We start from the raw sequence: 16,115 nt of genomic DNA, 5'->3' as shown, positions 1-16,115 counted from the left end.
ATAAAGCTAAAAAAATGAATGGTAAATTTTTGGCATGTCTCTTTTACTCACTAATGAACATGAGTCAAATAATCATTTACCTGTTTCTCATTAATTTGAGTATTACTTAGGCTGTGGATAAGTGCAATCAAAAGCATCTACTTAGTAGTGCTTTTCAGGTCATAAAAGCGTTTTATGAAGAAGCACTAACGAGTTCCAGACACATGCACGCCTTTTAAAATTCTGTGTGTGTTAAACCAGTTAATCACCTTGAAAAGAATCATGAGCAAGTAAGAAGTGGAAAATTAGGTTGAACTCTAGCGTTTTAATTAAGTTGAAGGTTAATCATATATAATTTAGGAAGGCTTTTGTTGTGTGATTAATTAACAAAAGGTATCTCATCTCATGAGGACAAGTGAAGCCCATGCAAATGATTTTAGCACATGGAGAACGCCATTGCCTACTCCGAATGTGCATGCTCATCATCATCCTTGAGGCTTGAGAGAGTTTTAATTTCCCAAATATATAGAATAACATCAACACCATGGAACTTCGAAAAAAATTTCAGTGTGCCGAAAACATAGTTCGATATACTAAATGTCATAATATAATTAATTAAAATGTTTTTTTTCAAGTTTCGAACCAATTGTATTATGACACTTAGTTTACTGAATTATATTTATGGCACACTGAAAAATCTCTCTGAAACTTCACACCCTCATCTCTCTCTCCCATTTTATATGTATAAGGCAGACACCCTCCCATGATAGCATTCCATTTCCCGGAGGACAAAATCACAGAGAATACAATGCTGCATAATATTCCAAGAAACCACAGCTTTATTATACAAGTAGGTCAAGAAACCCTCCTCCATCGCCAAAGCTCAGACCCTCATCGTCAACCTCCCAAGCTGAACTTGTCTGCAATGAAAATCTTCAACCGCTTCAGGAAGATAATAATGAGGCTCGTGTTTTCTGTCCCGTCTCGATCGGCCAGAGGCACGTCGTCGTCGGGAGCTACGAGCACTACCAGGCAAAGGAACAGCAGCTGTGACAGATTTGAGCCTCCGAAGACTTCATGCAGTTCGCACTACTCGTCGCATTCGCATTACAACGAGGCCATCGCTGACTGCATCGAGTTCTTTAACAAATCATCTTCTAGCCAAGAGGGCAGTTTAAATGATGGAGAATTCAACGTTATGGTTTGATATATCATTCCCATGCATCAATCTCAATATCACATATCACATATGGTTTGGTTACTACTTGTGTTTAATATTTGCCTCATTTTTTCTTATAATTAATTTGCAATCTTTGTTTTCATCCCAAGCGCATCAAAATAACATGTATTGTGACTTCGGTGTAACGATAAACGCTCTTATCCAGTTGCACGTTAAATATTTGATTTGTTTGCCATTCATGTCTCTTACAATGTGGGATTTAAACCTACAACGTACTGTTTCAGTTTGCTTGCGCTATACATTCTCCAATGTATTCATGAAAATTAAAACAACCTTTACTAAACATATCCATATTTTTCTTAATGAATGCATTAGTTTTGTTTAAATTATATCTCATTGTACTATTTTCACTAGAGCTGGGTTGAATATGAAAGAAAAAAAAAATCCTAAAAAGCGAAATGACTATTGTTTCTAGCTAATTTGAGAGGAGAAAAATTTCATTAGAACACCATGACCACGTTATTAAAAAGGAATCTCTTACAAAAGCATGATATTCTTTGTGCTTTGGTCTCATCTTACTCCGTAATGATTCTATCTAGTTTGAAAGCTACTCTAATTAGATCTTACTCCATGATGATTCTATCCAGTTTAAGAGGTACTCTAATTAGACAATTTTATCGAAATTTCTGTCATGCTCCGTATTTGTCGTCAGATGTCAAGGACTCAAAGCACATATTGTTGCGGGCTGTCCATCTATAACAAGGCTGGTCCTGGTCCAGTGGCTCGAGCCCTATGTTTTTATGGCCCGTTGTATTAAAGTCCATTTCATCAAGGACCATTCAATTGACCAAAGGATACACTACTCAAATAATAAAAAATAAAAAATAAAAAAGGTCACTAGTTTAAGAATGAAAATGAAAAGGAACATAACAGCAAGCTTAAAGGGTATCAAGCACACTAAATTATTAGGTACTCCATTCAAGGATGCTGATTTATTAGGTATTTTCGTTGAGAAATTATTATGCAGTACTGGAATACAGTCACGTGGTATAACAAATCGACATACAACGTTACAATTTAATCTTATCTCGAGCTAGATGTGCAATGGATTAAAAGAACTGAAACATAGAAAATACACTTGTGCAAAAAAAGGGTGAAAAGAGTTGGGATGCATTCTTCTTGGAACCAAGAAGTATGTGCGTGCATGTATGTTGCATCAAGCGTAAGCGACTGGCGAGCTTCCTTTCTTCTTAGAAAAGATCCCTGAAATCAGAGGAATCAAGGGCTTCTTCTTTTTCTTGAGAGAAGGGTGTCTTTCCAGTGTTTCCTCAACCCCTCCCGGCGCAATCATCACTTTCGCAAGGGAAGGTGGATTTGCAAATGTCACATACCTTTTCTTTTGGAACTCAAAACTTTCATCTTCCTCACTAGATGCTTGTGGTTTGGTTTCAAACTTGGTCGAGTCTTCGTCGAATGTCCTGACGTCTTCAATCTCGGTTTCTATGAAGTGTTTTTCGTACTCTCGTTCCTTCAGTTGCTGGAGCTCTCGCTTTGTGAGATCGAGCTCCTGTTTTAGAGAAGAGAGGCAGTTTTCCATGAGCTCACTTTCTTCTCTGGCTTTCTGGAGGCTTTGTTTTGTGTCCTCTAGTTCTGCTGTCACAGTTCCAATTCTGGATAATGCAGGGTTATGCCCATTTCTATTTGCTTCATTCTGCATCTATATACGGATCATGTTACAAAAAAAACCAATTAGCATCGAAATCAAATGCATCCCTTAATTAAAATTTTAATTGTATCAGTCAAATATATGTAAGTAAAACAGTTTGGGGAGAAATTTTCAGTATAATGATTTTCATGTCACATCACTTGTACTTTAACAGTCACACACAACGTGATCTTCCTGCATTTAGATCCATTCAAAATGGTCCTTGTGAAACCAAATTTGCAAATATCCTCTTTGTATGTGTTATGTGCGTGCGAGTGACGTGACACGAAAGTCTCAACTCTAGAATCTCTGCAATTAAGAGTCATACTGATATTTGATAGTGCAACAAATAGTAAAGGAACCATGGATGCTTGCTTTGCTTGCTTGTGAGCCCTCCTAAAGTCTAAATAAACATTAGTTAATTTTATTTAAAAAGAAAAGGAAGGGATAGTGCAAGTGCATAGCATATAACTTGGCATCTCTTCATATGAAAGCCAAGAAGATTAGATTCCCTAAAAAGCCGATTAATAAGGAATTAGGCCTTGTGATGATTAGCGTTCTTTGCTTATAGTCTCATAATTAAATATATCAAACTATACATATTTAGCTTTATATATTCCACCAAACATGATAATTAAGGGCAAGTTGTACTCAGCCACAAGCAAAAAGCATATATGATTGACCAGCTTCTAGCAAGACCAACAAAGAAATTACATTTTGCAGAGGTTGAAATCTAAGATTCACGAATACATACAAATATTGATTACAATACAATACGATAGAATATATGAATTGTAGAAATACAAATTTTTTATTAAAAATGTGTACAAATTACGAAAAAATTTCGGAAAAAAACTTACATGCATGATAGCTAAGCTAGTTAACATAAGTAGTAACCCTTAACCTAGCTGATGACCCTAATGCAATTATCAATGTGGTTAAATAAATTAAGGGGAACATGTGTTATATAACGGGTGGAGGATATGAAATTGAAATGTGATGAAGGTTGATGATGAATGATGCACCTGTTTGAGCTGGGAGGCATAGAGCTCTCCGGCAAGAACTTTTTCTCCGAACAACGCAACGGCCTCTTTGACAGAGCGGAAGGGTCGCCTCGTATCAATCTCCGCCCTCCTTGTCCTCGTCGTTTGCATTCCTCCTCCTCTTCCTCCTCCTACTTCTTTCTCCATGTTCACTTTGGAAAATGGTGCACTCCTAGGGTTGAAATAATGAAAGGAAAGAATGTGTTTTTTATTTGGACTAGTAGTACTTGAGAGAGAGAGAGAGATGGGGTGGTTGGTTAGATTGACAGCTTACAAGTGAGGGGGAGAGAGAGGGACTCACAGGGGGAGGGAGGGTGTTATAGGAGGGAGGGACTGGGGAGGTTGAATTCGTTTCTTCGCGTCCACTTCACTAGATATCTGTTCATATCTGTGAATGCGAAAGGCGGTGGGTGGGTGGCTCCGTGGACTTCGGCAATAGAGAGAGACTCTTCGCCAAATGCCCCAACACACCCACACCAACAGAACAAACTCCACCAATTCCAACCCAACTCTTCTAGTATTGGGCTTGCCTACCAACATGGACTACAATCCACAAGTAGTAGTAGCGTTTACATATTCTGATGTTTTACTGCGACATTCCAGATTAATGACTCTGTCATGTAAAAATATAAAAACACATGACATCGTATTAATTGTTTAGCGAATAACGTGTGGAATCCCTTCTCCCATATAGCACCCAATGAATCTCCCTTTTAGCACCCAATGAACGGATTAGAGGGTACACATGAACAGTAATTTATCAAATCTGATCGGCGGCCACAACTCAAGGTTGACGAAAATTTGAGAATTTCAAAAGGAGAATAATTAAGCCAATAATAAAACGGTTTAGGAGAATCATCAATCACTCTCAACTAATCATTATCAATAACCATATTAACAAGATCTTAAGCTTGGCCAGATTCCTCTTCATTTACCTTGTGTTTTACAAAAAATAATATTTGATGGGACAGGAGAACATATAAAAAGGAAATGCTGGCGGTCCAAGTCACGGTAAGCATATTAGGACAGGATATATACTAAAAAACTGAAAAAACATGTTGCAAGCATTCCGATTTCGACCTAACAGCACCAAGCGCAGATCGTTGTTGCGTCTCGCATCCACAAGTCGACATTGTTTTATCAGTCCAGTCCCAATTGTTGTCCAAACACTCATCTTAATCACAAATTTGACGATATTTTAAATTTTTCTAATTAATAGATGGAGAGTTAAATTTAAATAAAGTTACGCTATCTGATTAAGTAACTTAAATTGAGCTTTTAAGTGGTGGATTGTGTGGGTAAATAAGCTCCTCTTGTAATGTAGCTTAGAGTAGTATTATCGTGGTTATGACTTAACTACTGATTGTTGTTAAGTAAGTTAGCTGTTTGGCTAGCCGAAAACTGTTGGGAACATTTTGCCAGTTGCAAACTTTCAAATACCTAGAAAAGATTACAAGATAAATTTCCTTTCACAATCTAAATTTAGACAATCAAATTTCAGTAATAACATGTGTAACGAAATTTGCCTTTCTGGAAATCCAAAAAACCTAGTGAAATCGCTAGCAAGCATTTTGATAACAGAGAAACTCTAGTGAAATCACTAGCAAGAATTTTGATTTCTCAAGTAATTGGTTTGAGCCTCCAGAATATAGAATATTTACTGAGCGTGGTATTAGTAATTGGTTTAGAATCTTCATTTTGTCATTCATTTTATAAGTTGCTAATAAAAGGGAACTTTAACGAAAAGCACCCGGTACTGTTCACTTTAATGAAAAACCACATTTTTACACTAAAAAATCAATTCTGGTACTATTCACTTTACCCTTTATTTTGTCCTTATCATTAAAACTCAAAGTTTTCAAGCCCTTTTCATTAGTTTTCCTAATCAATTATTGTGTGATTCTAAGATGGACCGACAACAAAATCCAAGAGTTTTAAATGAATGAATTAGTTATATCACATGATGACGGTATTTCAGGATCACACAAAACTTGAACAATTCAAATTAGCCGTTGGATGTCTACGTTGACCAAGACCGTCACCCAAGTTACGCCAGCTCCCTCTCCCTCTTCCTCCTCTCTTACCCGCCCCGCTACTCATTGGAACTCCGAAACGACATCGCACAAAGAAACCAAAAGTAAAAAAAAAAGTTGGTAGCTTTCGTCCCGAAGTTTGGGGTTCCTCTGCTGTTAATTTCTCTTCAATTTTGCTTCGACAATGGTACTCCTCTCTAAACATTTCCAGTATTATTTGATTCGATTTCGAAATCTGACCCGATCCGATTCGTATGGCAGATCCGATTCATACTGTTACAGAACCGGCAGGGAAAGACCCGGTTAGCCAAGTACTACGTTCCTCTCGAGGATTCTGAGAAGCACAAGGTCGAATACGAGGTATGATCCACACCTAATTCCCCTTTATTTCAATTGATATTAAATTTTTAATTGTAATTTGCGCTTCAAGTTTCGAAATTTCTAGGGTTTTTGAATTCGATGGTACTTGCAGGTTCATCGTTTGGTGGTCAACAGAGATCCCAAGTTCACAAATTTCGTCGAGGTTTGTAATTTAATTTGTTTTTTTTTGTTGGGATTTTTTAAAATAGTTTGGTTAAACCAAAGATTTAATTTTCTAAATTAATTTGCAGTTCCGTACACACAAGGTTATATACAGGAGATATGCAGGGTTGTTTTTCTCACTGTGTGTTGATATAACTGACAATGAACTGGCATACTTGGAATGCATTCATCTGTTCGTTGAAATTTTGGATCATTTTTTCAGCAATGTTTGCGAGCTCGATTTGGTCTTTAACTTTCACAAGGTCCGTTGCTTGTACTCGCCTTCGTTTTGATGTGATTATCTTCTTTCGTATTTAGTTCCCGAGGTAGTAGTAGTCACCCCGCGCTGATTATATTCGCGAAACTTAACTTGGATAGTGGTAGGAGTAGATTATATGAAATAATGAATCGGCCATACTGCTGGAAGCCGTTGATTTTGCGAATTCAAGCCCGTTGTTTTCTCCTCCAACATTATACCGTACCTTGTGGTTTTCTCTCTGTCAGTTGATGTTAGGCGGTAACCAAGTCAGGCTGCATGATAGATGCCAGTACCTAAAGTTGTAAATACCTTGGTGTTGCAGAGTTTCTTCTCCGCTCGTGAGTATATATGGGTGTGGTTGTTTGTTATCTTACTGATTAATGTTTTCCGTTTTCATTTATGGAAGGTCTATCTGATACTTGATGAGTTCATTCTTGCTGGAGAGCTCCAAGAAACAAGCAAGAAGGTAAGACCACGAGAATGTCTACGAATTATTTTCTTGTGAAGTTTTGTCATCAATGTAGCTTTTCTTCTGTTTCTCCTGCGTTTTGCGTTTGTATGCTGTTAGAATGGGGACGGCAACAGAAACCTTGGTTTTTCGTTATCCATTTTGGTCCGGGGACCCTTTGATCTGATTTATCGTTAATCATCATGTATCAGAATTTTGTGAAAGAAAGTCTCTGCCTTTCTTTGCCCTCATGGGTCTTCTCGTTCTTTCCCCACTAGCTCTTGTCTTGTTTTGTATAGTACACAAAGAAACCAAAATCCTCACTCCAACTTGGCTACATCGCTCTATTTATTTCCCAGAAACTACCTTGCTTTTGTGCCTCGTCGTGTTTATACTGATGTTATGTAATCATTGGTATCATTTGTGGTCTGAATTTGGTATATGGTTATCTGCAATGCAAACATACAACATCGAAGATATCTGGTTTCATGAATTTTTTGCTGTTCATGCAGGCGATAATAGAGAGAATGGGGGAACTCGAAAAACTAGAGTGAAGATTTTCCTTGTGTGACAGGTTTTTAGGATTGAAGTATTGGTGCTTTGTTTCTGCAGATTGTTTCAGTCAATTCTTGTATCGCCATTCCTTATGTGAATTCCGTTCGGGTAGTAAACCTCAATTGAACTTGAAGGTTTCTCTTTTTCGTATCTCCTTTGTACCCGGTTTATCCCCCATTTTGGCATTTGTGTTTGAAATACATATTCATATAATTGAAGGCATATACACGACCAACGGTGTCTATTTTTCAGTTTTTCTGTTTCCAGATAGGCACTTTTGTAGTTTACATGGAACAATGGGTATATGCAAGTTAGCAGACAAATCAGTTTTCGTTGACATTGCTTGGAACAGGGGTCGTGTTATGTTGGCTTCGGTTGCTAAGGTGAGAGCTCCTATCCTGCTGTGCGGACCAACGGTATTGCTGAATGCATTTCACGGGGACCTTTCGATCCCTCTTCAGTTCTACAGGTGTTTAACTTGAATTGTAACAAAGCAATGTTTAACCCCGTGGAAAACTGGACGTTTTCCGGTGAAATCCATTAATTAACCTGCATATTCTTATGTTGTGAGATCGACAATGCGTTACTGATTTGAGATATCGTTGTTGGAAGGTAGGTGTCTCTTTTTGAGGATTGAAAACGAAATATGCTTTTGAAATCACATCACGTCCTTTTAGTGCAAGACAACGTTGTACAAACGAAGGGACCTACGAAAGAGACCAAACATCACCAAAAATACCAAAATCTTCCTAAACTAAATTTTATTCCCCAAGTCTTTTGAAGGAAATTTTAATGAAACATTTTTGGAACTGTTCATTTTTAACGAAAATAACATTTTTACTCCAAAAAATCACTTATGGTACAATTCACTTACACCACATCTTTGTCCTTTTGATTAAAATTTAAAATTTTCAAGTCATTTTTATTAGTTTTTCTTTTAGATTATTGGCTCTGCTTCGATTTAGAAAAGCCGAAGCCATTTTCCGAAACACAAGCCAAATTTGATCCCAATGCAATATACGACCGAGTACTTTGTAGAGCACAAACATTTCTAATCTTCTATTATCTTCTTTGTAAAAGATGAACAATGTGCCCCCAATATGTTCATGAAACGATTACTACAAAACCTCAATGGCCTAATAGTCTAGGGCAATTTCCCTACCAGCCGAATGCCCCAGCTTATCAAGCCATGGCCGAAATGGCGGGTGATCATTTATACATGTTCTTATCTTATTGAGTCGCGATAAAGTTAAGCAGCAAGTCCCCACTTCTGAACAGAAGAAAGAATGAAATAATTTACGAACCAGCTACTTCCCAATAGAATTTACTAGAGGTACTCGCTGCAGAGCAACTGCAGTGGCATTGCACTTCCAGCACGAAATCCACCTCCAGATTCCTCGTACACAGAAGGTAGGTGGTGTTCCTGTCTTTTTACCCTGCCGGGAGGAAAAGATGAAGTGACAGCCATTAGCTGTTGTTGAGACAGTGGTGCGTACTTGGGACCAACAAGTTCAAGTGTTGAAGGGGATGGAGACATTAGACCTTGGCTGCATGGAATCAGCATCATATCCTGCCTTCCATTTTGCCAACCGGGAACATGAACTGTGGGCGCTGAAGTTCCCACCGGCCTGTACTGAGCGGCTAAGTGAGCGGCCCAAAGCCTCTGCTGATGCTGTTGGAGCTGTAGATGTTGCTGTTGAGGTTGCTGCTTTGTCGAGGCTGTGGGGCTTGCTTGAGGACCACAAAATGGGTTGCCATGATATGGAGATACCTGCATCTGGCCCTACAATTAAGTATTATTTCGTAATTTTAGTACTTTGCATTCAATGTTTATATTCAACACTATTACTATAGGTCTAAAATAGTAAAAGGTCTGCTTAATTTGTCAAAGATGATTAGGATAACTCTCAGTTGTCCCTCTCAACCTCCCCGTTGCGTATAAGATTAAATCCTGGTTCTATTAAAGTGAATCTAAGCTTTACAGAAGAACTGGAATAAAAAGCAAACAATTAAAGGAGAACGGAAAAACCTGCTGCGACAGTGAAGGATTGTTAGGGTGAGCGGAGGAGCTGTACTGAGACGGGGTCAAAGAGAAAGGAATGAGTGTGTGACGTTGCATGAGAGGATGGATATAAGTAGCTTGGGATTGTGATGATGGCTCCATCCCGTTTCTAGATCTGCTAAAACCATTATTACTTTCTGAGCCACCACCTCCAGCGGACAATGACAGGAAATCAATACTCTGCAAGAAATGAGACCAGTGAGAACATCATCAAAACCCTGCGATGAACAAATAGCAATTACAACACTAAGCTTTACCTGCTTTGGTGAAGTGTATGCCCAAGATCCCATAGCAAACTGTGGCTGATCTTGATGGAGTCTTGTCTGCTGCAGTGTACCGTTCTTAGCTACGGTTGAATTTTTTTCAGAAATAGAAATACCTATACTACTAGTAGAAACAATCCCGTTTAAACCATTGTTCGATTTGGCATTGATATTAACTCCCAGAAAAGACACTTGTTTTGATCCTTCATGTGGTCTCCTTTGATTAGGCTGTAGCTGTATCTTATTTTTACACTCGGAGTTTTGTAAAGCCTGAATTAAGTGACTTATGTAAACATGAGCTGCGCACTTCTTACACGACCTTCTACCATTGAGAACAGTAGTCACCTGTACAGTTGATAGTCCACCATACCCTCAATCAGAAGCTTCACATGGTATTGAAATTTGAGAAGAAAAGAGTGGCGCATATTGAATTGTTAAAATAGCCGATAATCATACAATGGAATCATTAGAAAATTGAAATTCCTCTCTTCACCTTTCCAAAAGACGAACCATTTTGGACCAAAGCTCTCGAGGTAGACAAGGCAGCATCCAGCCAGTGCGGAATTTTAGCAGCAGGAGACCTTGAACGGATAAAAAGCATGAGAAACGGGAAAATACGGAGAAATAAAACTTATCTAGAAAATTTATTCAGGAATGAAGACACTTACTGTGACGATGATGATGGACTATCATTCCTAGCACCATGAGAGAGACTTGAAGACAAGCCAGGCCACAATACTGGACCTTTGAATCAAAGAACCAAAGATTATGTCATCTTGAAGAAATTGATATGCAATGCAATACTAAAACACGGCTTTTCACAAGTGAAAGTGAAATTAAAACCAATAGTGAAGACTTATCAGCAAACAAGAACTATACCATTTTTCTTGGTTTCCTCCGTATCGTGCGGTACAACTTGACCCCCAACAGTTGTGCTCTGAAGAGTAATCCAAATCTTAAAATCAAACCGATCTCGATCTCACCAAATGATATTTGACTTAGACTTGATGAGTTAATGCTTACCAGCTCCAGTGCTATTACTGGTTTTCTCTCAGGAATTGAGGACAACTCTTGCACAGGCTGCTTTAACCTGCTGGGAGATTAGAAATATGATAATGCTTAAAAACGAAACAGATAGGCGGACACACAAACACACAATGAAATAGAATACAGGGATGGAAGCCAGAATTAAGTTGAAGAGTACCCACCGACTATCCAGACTTATATCAGATATGCAAAAGTTGACAGCATTGCTTGTAGCAGGCCTTTCATTGCACCCCTCAACTTTCAGTGACAACGACGAAACATTCAGATTTTGAGGAACTGAATTATCTGAATTTATACTTGATTTCCTGCTGTTAGGTGATTCAGGCTCTGGTTGAGTACTGGGTTTGTTCAAACAATCAACTTGATCATTTTCTTTTGCTAATCTTTCTACATTTGATGGACCGGCGGCCTTGGTAGCTCTCAAGAGGGAGTCTGAACCCGATTTATCATTTCCAACTGCAGAAACCAATTCCACCACATACATTAACAGTCTGGCACAATGGCATATATTTAAGAAAAAGAAGATTTCTAAGAAGTGAATTACAAATCAACCTTCAAATGCAGGTGTCAAACTCTCCTTTGACTCTGGCAAAGCCGAAGGATTGGCATCTAACGATTCACAGTCTACTTTACTATTATCATTTGCGTCGTTTCTGGGAAACAGTCCGGCCAAAGCATACAACGTCTCCACAACTTCTTCCTCATCTTTGGTGATTTCTGAGCCTCCTTGTTTCTTCACAAGTAATTTCGAGTATATGCATTAGAGTTGCAAACAGAAAAGGCAAACACAACGAAAACATCGAAACAGCAGACAGAGATGACTACCAAGTATGGTTTGGACTTATTTACACCATCCCCTTTCGGAGATTTGATTCCACTCATTGTATGGTTCACCTTCTTTGCATTTGGTAAAGACCGGGCCGGAGATGCAGATTCACGATTGCGTTTCTTCATTGCTGCAAGTGCATAAACAATTTCAAAAAGGTACAAGACATTCATACTTCATACAACAGAATAAAACAGGAACTGTTCCATTTTTTTTTTTTTAAATTCCCCAAAATCCGAAAGGGACCCGAATCATTGAAAGCCATTAAAGTATCTCTTTTGGAAAAGTAAAACTACAGAAACAAAAGGAGGGCAAAATCTCAGACCCAAATATAATAAAGGAAAAATTAGTATCCGGTCCCTAGTTCTTACTGTTCATTGACTAAGACCTTATTAGTTCTCAAATTTTGATTCAAGTCCCTAGCATTAATGTGATAATGAATTTACATGTTTATTATATAATTTTTTAATATAAAAATTAGTAATTAATTTAGGGTTTAATACTCACACCTCTATTAAACTTCTAATTAATTTTCAATTCAAACATTTCCAAAATAATAAAAAAAATTAAATTAAATTAAGTTTGTACCTATTAGTTTTTTTTTTTTATATATATAAAAAGATTCTCAAATTTTTAATCTTAAATGTACCCATTCATATAATTTTTAAATTTTTTTAATCTTAAATGTACCCATTCTCAAATATATCAAAAATTTGTTATATGTAAAATGTACCCTTTTTTTAATATAAAACCCTTTCAAATTTTTTAATCCATGTTTAAACTTATATGGGTACATTCTTTTTCGTTGATTTGAGAATGTATCCATGTTTTGGTACAATAACTTTTTTTGTTAATTTTGGTTAATGTACCCATACATATATATGTACACACACACACAATATAATAGAGAGTATCATTTATATTTTATTATTTTTAATCCTATAAATTATGGTTTTTATTTAAAATCTCATTAATATAAACAATTACAAATTTCAATTTTTAATTTTTAATTTTAAAAATATAGTAACTTACATTATTACATTAATGTCAGGGACCTCAATCAAAAACTAAAAACTAACAAGGTTTCAATCAAAGAATATTGATAGCTAAGGACCGCATCCAAAGTGTCCCTATAATAAATAATTAATAAAAGTGGAAAGCTTGCTTCCCGAAAAAGAAAATAAAAGCGGAAAGCTTCGGTTATGCTTCACTTCAAATCCAGAATTATTATATCTTAAACCAAAGTAAAACAAACTCGAAAAACTCCCCAGAAGACCCACCAAAGAAATCAAATCCCAAATAATTAAACCAAAAAATAATTAACTAAAAAATGGAAAATTTAGCGTTGAAATTAAAAACAAAGATAAAAGAGCAAAATTTTCCACTGTTAATTCAAACCCACATACCTGAGCGGAGCTTCCGTGGAACGGAGGCAAGATCAACGCCATTGCAATCATCAAAGAACTGGGGAAGAAAAAAGGAAAATTTAAAACAGAGGAATAATAACACGAATCAAAGATTTTGGGTAATCGATAGAAGTAAGCAAACCTTTCTGGGAAGCTTAAATCTCCTAGTGGGGAGCTCATCGTCTCTGTCAGGCACGTCGCAACCCATTTCGCACACTCGAAAGCTCGTTGTTTTTGCAGTACCAAGAGCACTCAATTTTCTGAGCCTCTCTTTCTTCGTTGATTTTCCAGAGAGAACAAAGTCCCCACCACCATCCAAACCTTCAAAATTTCAGAAGAACAAAATAAATGAACAGCAACTACTCAGAGAAAATAGTGGTGATAATTATAAGGGAAGGAGGCACGCATTATCTGCAAGGCTCTTATCAGAAAGCCACACAGATAAAGACAAGTATCCATCAAGCGGCTTTTGGAATTTTCTCGGCCGTTTTTTGGAATGTTCCCAGCTGAGAAAAAACCAAAAATTCGAAAACGGTGAAACATTTATTGGGATTTTAGTATTTTACTAGGAAAGAGCTTGGTGGTGGTGTTGCTGGGTCCAGAAGATTGCTTGAAGCGAGTGGCTCCTCCTCCACGTCTCACGTCTCGATGCTTGGTGGCAGGCGGTACTAACATCTGGGATTTGAAGGATTCTGGACCGTCTGATTGAGCTCGAGGAACAGATCCTTCGCCTCTCTGCAAATTTTGAGCTCAGCTCTCTAAAATCTTCAAACTTGGATCGCAGAACGATGAAATGGAAGAAACCCAGGTGAGGAAAACGAAGAGAAAACAGAACCCAGATGCTGGAATGGGGTAATGAGGTGGAGGCAAAGGTGCTGAAGAAGAAAGTGAGCGAGAACAACGTGTAGAGAGAGAAAGAGAGAGCGAGAGGAGAGAGAGAGCTTCGTGTTTAGTTTTTTATTATATTATAATATGCTTCTTTTTGTGGGTATCGATGGCTATTTAGCGAAACGAAAAGGTCGCCGGAAAGAGAACCGAAAAAGTGGGGTTTGGTTTTTATTTTATTTATTATATTTGTTTAGCAAAAACAGAGAAAATCGACGATTTATCAGTTGCTTCGATCGATTGCCAGATATCTCTCCTTTTTTTCTGCGGGAGTGAAGAGAGCTCAGAAAATAAGCAGTAGCAGAAACAGAGGAGATTCAGAGAGGAGGATGAGAAGAAGAAGACAAAAGTAAAAGCGATTAAAGGCAAAGCGATTTGTAAAAAAGCCACTGAAATGCAAAGCACTTCGCTCCCCTCCTCGTGCCCAGAGAATCAGGTTCTTCCTAGAGAGAGAGACGTAAAGGGTAAAGAGAAAAGGAAGAATAAGGGTGTCTGCGACTGAGAGACCCGTGAGAACAATGTCAAATGGAGAGAGAGGAGAGTTAGATCGCATTTAATTTATTGAAATTTAAAGGAGAAACAATTAATGCTCTCGATTCGATTAGAAACCCAATTTTCTTCCACCCAAACCCACCAAATTAAATCCAACAATTTCTCCCTTTATTTATGATCCGAACCCATTCATTGAATTCATCAGCTTCACCCAAAAGCATTTATGGGGAACGTTGAAACTCAAGGCAAACGAAGAAGCCAGAAAGACCGAAGCTTGAATTTTGGAAAACCAGAGAGAGAGAACAGAGAGACGAAAAGCAGAAAGCCAAACGCAGAAGCCAGAAAGCACGAACTTGCTTCCCAAAAGACGGAAAGACCGAGGCTTTTTTCCATGCTTTCTCTCCCTCCTCACGTCATTCCACCATCGACGGCTTACACACACTGTCTATCAGTCTGCGGTCCCCTCGCAGCCGTTCGATCACACACCATCTTTTGATGGACCGGGGCAACTTTATATCCCGCGTGGCATCCTACATCAGATAAACCTCCCACCCCACCCCTACCCTACCACTTCACCTCCGCCGCGCTCGGCCGTCCGATCGCTTTCTCCCTCCCCTGTGAAACCCAAATTTCTTAAATCCGATGGTTGTTACGTTTCCTCGTGGAGGCATCAGAAAATTCTCCGTACGAAACGTTGTGCTTCTCTCTCCGTACCTTCTCTCTGTACCTCCCTCTTCCCACACCCACAGATTATATTTTCGCACCCACACCCCATGTACATGTACGTATTATATACCGTAGCTCTACGAATACGTACACATGCAATGTGCGTATACAACGCGACTCAGTTAGAAGGACGGGAAGGAAGAGTGGAATTGTAGATTGCAGTGTGCAGGGCGACTAGTGTCTGACTGTACAAAACGGGTGTATCAATCTGTGAGTGTGACTGAGTGACACTAAAATCTGCGGATGTGAAAGCAGCTGCAAGGGATCAGAATCCCTTCCACCTAATCCTCCTCATCAAACAATCTGAGTTCTTGAAATTTGATCCAAATTAAAAATATGGGTCTATTTTAAAAGTTATAATAATTTTAGCCGTTTGATTAAATTTCAAATATCCGAATTATTTAATCAGGAAGATTAAGTGAAGGGATTCATCCACATGTGTGTATCTATATGTATATATGTCCAATTCTAGAGAGAAAGTAATGTTTCTTGTGCGTAGCCGGCGATTTTTATTTGATGGAATTAGGGGGGGAGTCATGTTTCTTGTTTTTTATTTGGTGGGCGGAGTCATGTTTCTTGTGTGACTCGTTGTCATTCAAGGCGAATGACCAGATGGATTTGGATTCTATTCGGATCGAATCTTTACATTTTAGTCATTTATCATGTGTCATGCAGCTAAAAATT

At 38.1% G+C, this 16,115-nt stretch overlaps 4 protein-coding genes across 6 annotated transcripts; 2 read left to right on the top strand and 2 right to left on the bottom strand.

Annotated features, from left to right (window-relative positions):
* Positions 1 to 742: 742 nt before the first annotated feature.
* On the top strand, positions 743 to 1,394 carry LOC126633411 (uncharacterized). Its single transcript, XM_050303999.1, has one exon. The coding sequence runs from the start codon at positions 743 to 745 to the stop codon at positions 1,184 to 1,186; it is 444 nt and encodes a 147-aa protein (XP_050159956.1). The 3' UTR covers positions 1,187 to 1,394.
* A 727-nt stretch (positions 1,395 to 2,121) lies between these two features.
* LOC126631532 (WEB family protein At1g75720-like) lies at positions 2,122 to 4,307 on the bottom strand. Of its 2 annotated transcripts, none has more exons than XM_050301649.1 (2): positions 3,890 to 4,307; positions 2,122 to 2,870 (listed from the first exon to the last, which is right to left on the bottom strand). In XM_050301649.1, exons 1-2 carry the CDS (start codon positions 4,052 to 4,054, stop codon positions 2,376 to 2,378), a joined length of 660 nt encoding a protein of 219 aa, XP_050157606.1. In that variant the 5' UTR covers positions 4,055 to 4,307; the 3' UTR covers positions 2,122 to 2,375. The 2 variants fall into 2 exon arrangements, with proteins under 2 accessions (XP_050157606.1, XP_050157605.1); XM_050301648.1 differs by having other exon boundaries at positions 2,122 to 2,876; positions 3,890 to 4,256.
* A 1,647-nt stretch (positions 4,308 to 5,954) lies between these two features.
* On the top strand, positions 5,955 to 7,975 carry LOC126632785 (AP-2 complex subunit sigma). Its single transcript, XM_050303274.1, has 6 exons — positions 5,955 to 6,127; positions 6,202 to 6,300; positions 6,413 to 6,463; positions 6,552 to 6,725; positions 7,128 to 7,187; positions 7,682 to 7,975. Exons 1-6 carry the CDS (start codon positions 6,125 to 6,127, stop codon positions 7,721 to 7,723), a joined length of 429 nt encoding a protein of 142 aa, XP_050159231.1. The 5' UTR covers positions 5,955 to 6,124; the 3' UTR covers positions 7,724 to 7,975.
* Positions 7,976 to 8,755: 780 nt separating this feature from the next.
* LOC126632784 (uncharacterized) lies at positions 8,756 to 15,050 on the bottom strand. 2 transcript variants are annotated; one of them, XM_050303272.1, is made up of 13 exons: positions 13,895 to 15,050; positions 13,471 to 13,649; positions 13,329 to 13,386; positions 11,922 to 12,052; positions 11,649 to 11,829; positions 11,258 to 11,552; positions 11,073 to 11,142; positions 10,929 to 10,986; positions 10,718 to 10,793; positions 10,543 to 10,630; positions 10,044 to 10,394; positions 9,754 to 9,966; positions 8,756 to 9,507 (listed from the first exon to the last, which is right to left on the bottom strand). In XM_050303272.1, exons 1-13 carry the CDS (start codon positions 14,001 to 14,003, stop codon positions 9,052 to 9,054), a joined length of 2,265 nt encoding a protein of 754 aa, XP_050159229.1. In that variant the 5' UTR covers positions 14,004 to 15,050; the 3' UTR covers positions 8,756 to 9,051. The 2 variants fall into 2 exon arrangements, with proteins under 2 accessions (XP_050159229.1, XP_050159230.1); XM_050303273.1 differs by having other exon boundaries at positions 11,073 to 11,139.
* Between the last annotated feature and the right edge of the window lie 1,065 nt (positions 15,051 to 16,115).

The sequence above is a fragment of the Malus sylvestris genome, chromosome 8 (genome assembly GCF_916048215.2).
Source record: "Malus sylvestris chromosome 8, drMalSylv7.2, whole genome shotgun sequence".
Taxonomy (NCBI): domain Eukaryota; kingdom Viridiplantae; phylum Streptophyta; class Magnoliopsida; order Rosales; family Rosaceae; genus Malus; species Malus sylvestris.
The sequence above is the reverse complement of the archived record's forward strand: the minus strand, read 5'-3'. Positions and strand labels throughout refer to the sequence as shown.

Coding starts and splice junctions, on each gene's coding strand:
- LOC126633411 (XM_050303999.1), top strand. CDS start 743: ATGATAGCATTCCATTTCCCGGAGGACAAAATCACAGAGAATACAATG.
- LOC126631532 (XM_050301648.1), bottom strand. CDS start 4,054: ATGGAGAAAGAAGTAGGAGGAGGAAGAGGAGGAGGAATGCAAACGACG. Junction 2,877..3,889: donor ATGCCTCCCAGCTCAAACAG/GTGCATCATTCA, acceptor ATCCGTATATAG/ATGCAGAATGAAGCAAATAG.
- LOC126632785 (XM_050303274.1), top strand. Junction 6,726..7,127: donor TGGTCTTTAACTTTCACAAG/GTCCGTTGCTTG, acceptor CATTTATGGAAG/GTCTATCTGATACTTGATGA. Junction 7,188..7,681: donor TCCAAGAAACAAGCAAGAAG/GTAAGACCACGA, acceptor CTGTTCATGCAG/GCGATAATAGAGAGAATGGG.
- LOC126632784 (XM_050303272.1), bottom strand. CDS start 14,003: ATGTTAGTACCGCCTGCCACCAAGCATCGAGACGTGAGACGTGGAGGA. Junction 13,650..13,894: donor CACCACCAAGCTCTTTCCTA/GTAAAATACTAA, acceptor GAAATTTTGAAG/GTTTGGATGGTGGTGGGGAC. Junction 10,987..11,072: donor CAGTAATAGCACTGGAGCTG/GTAAGCATTAAC, acceptor ATTACTCTTCAG/AGCACAACTGTTGGGGGTCA.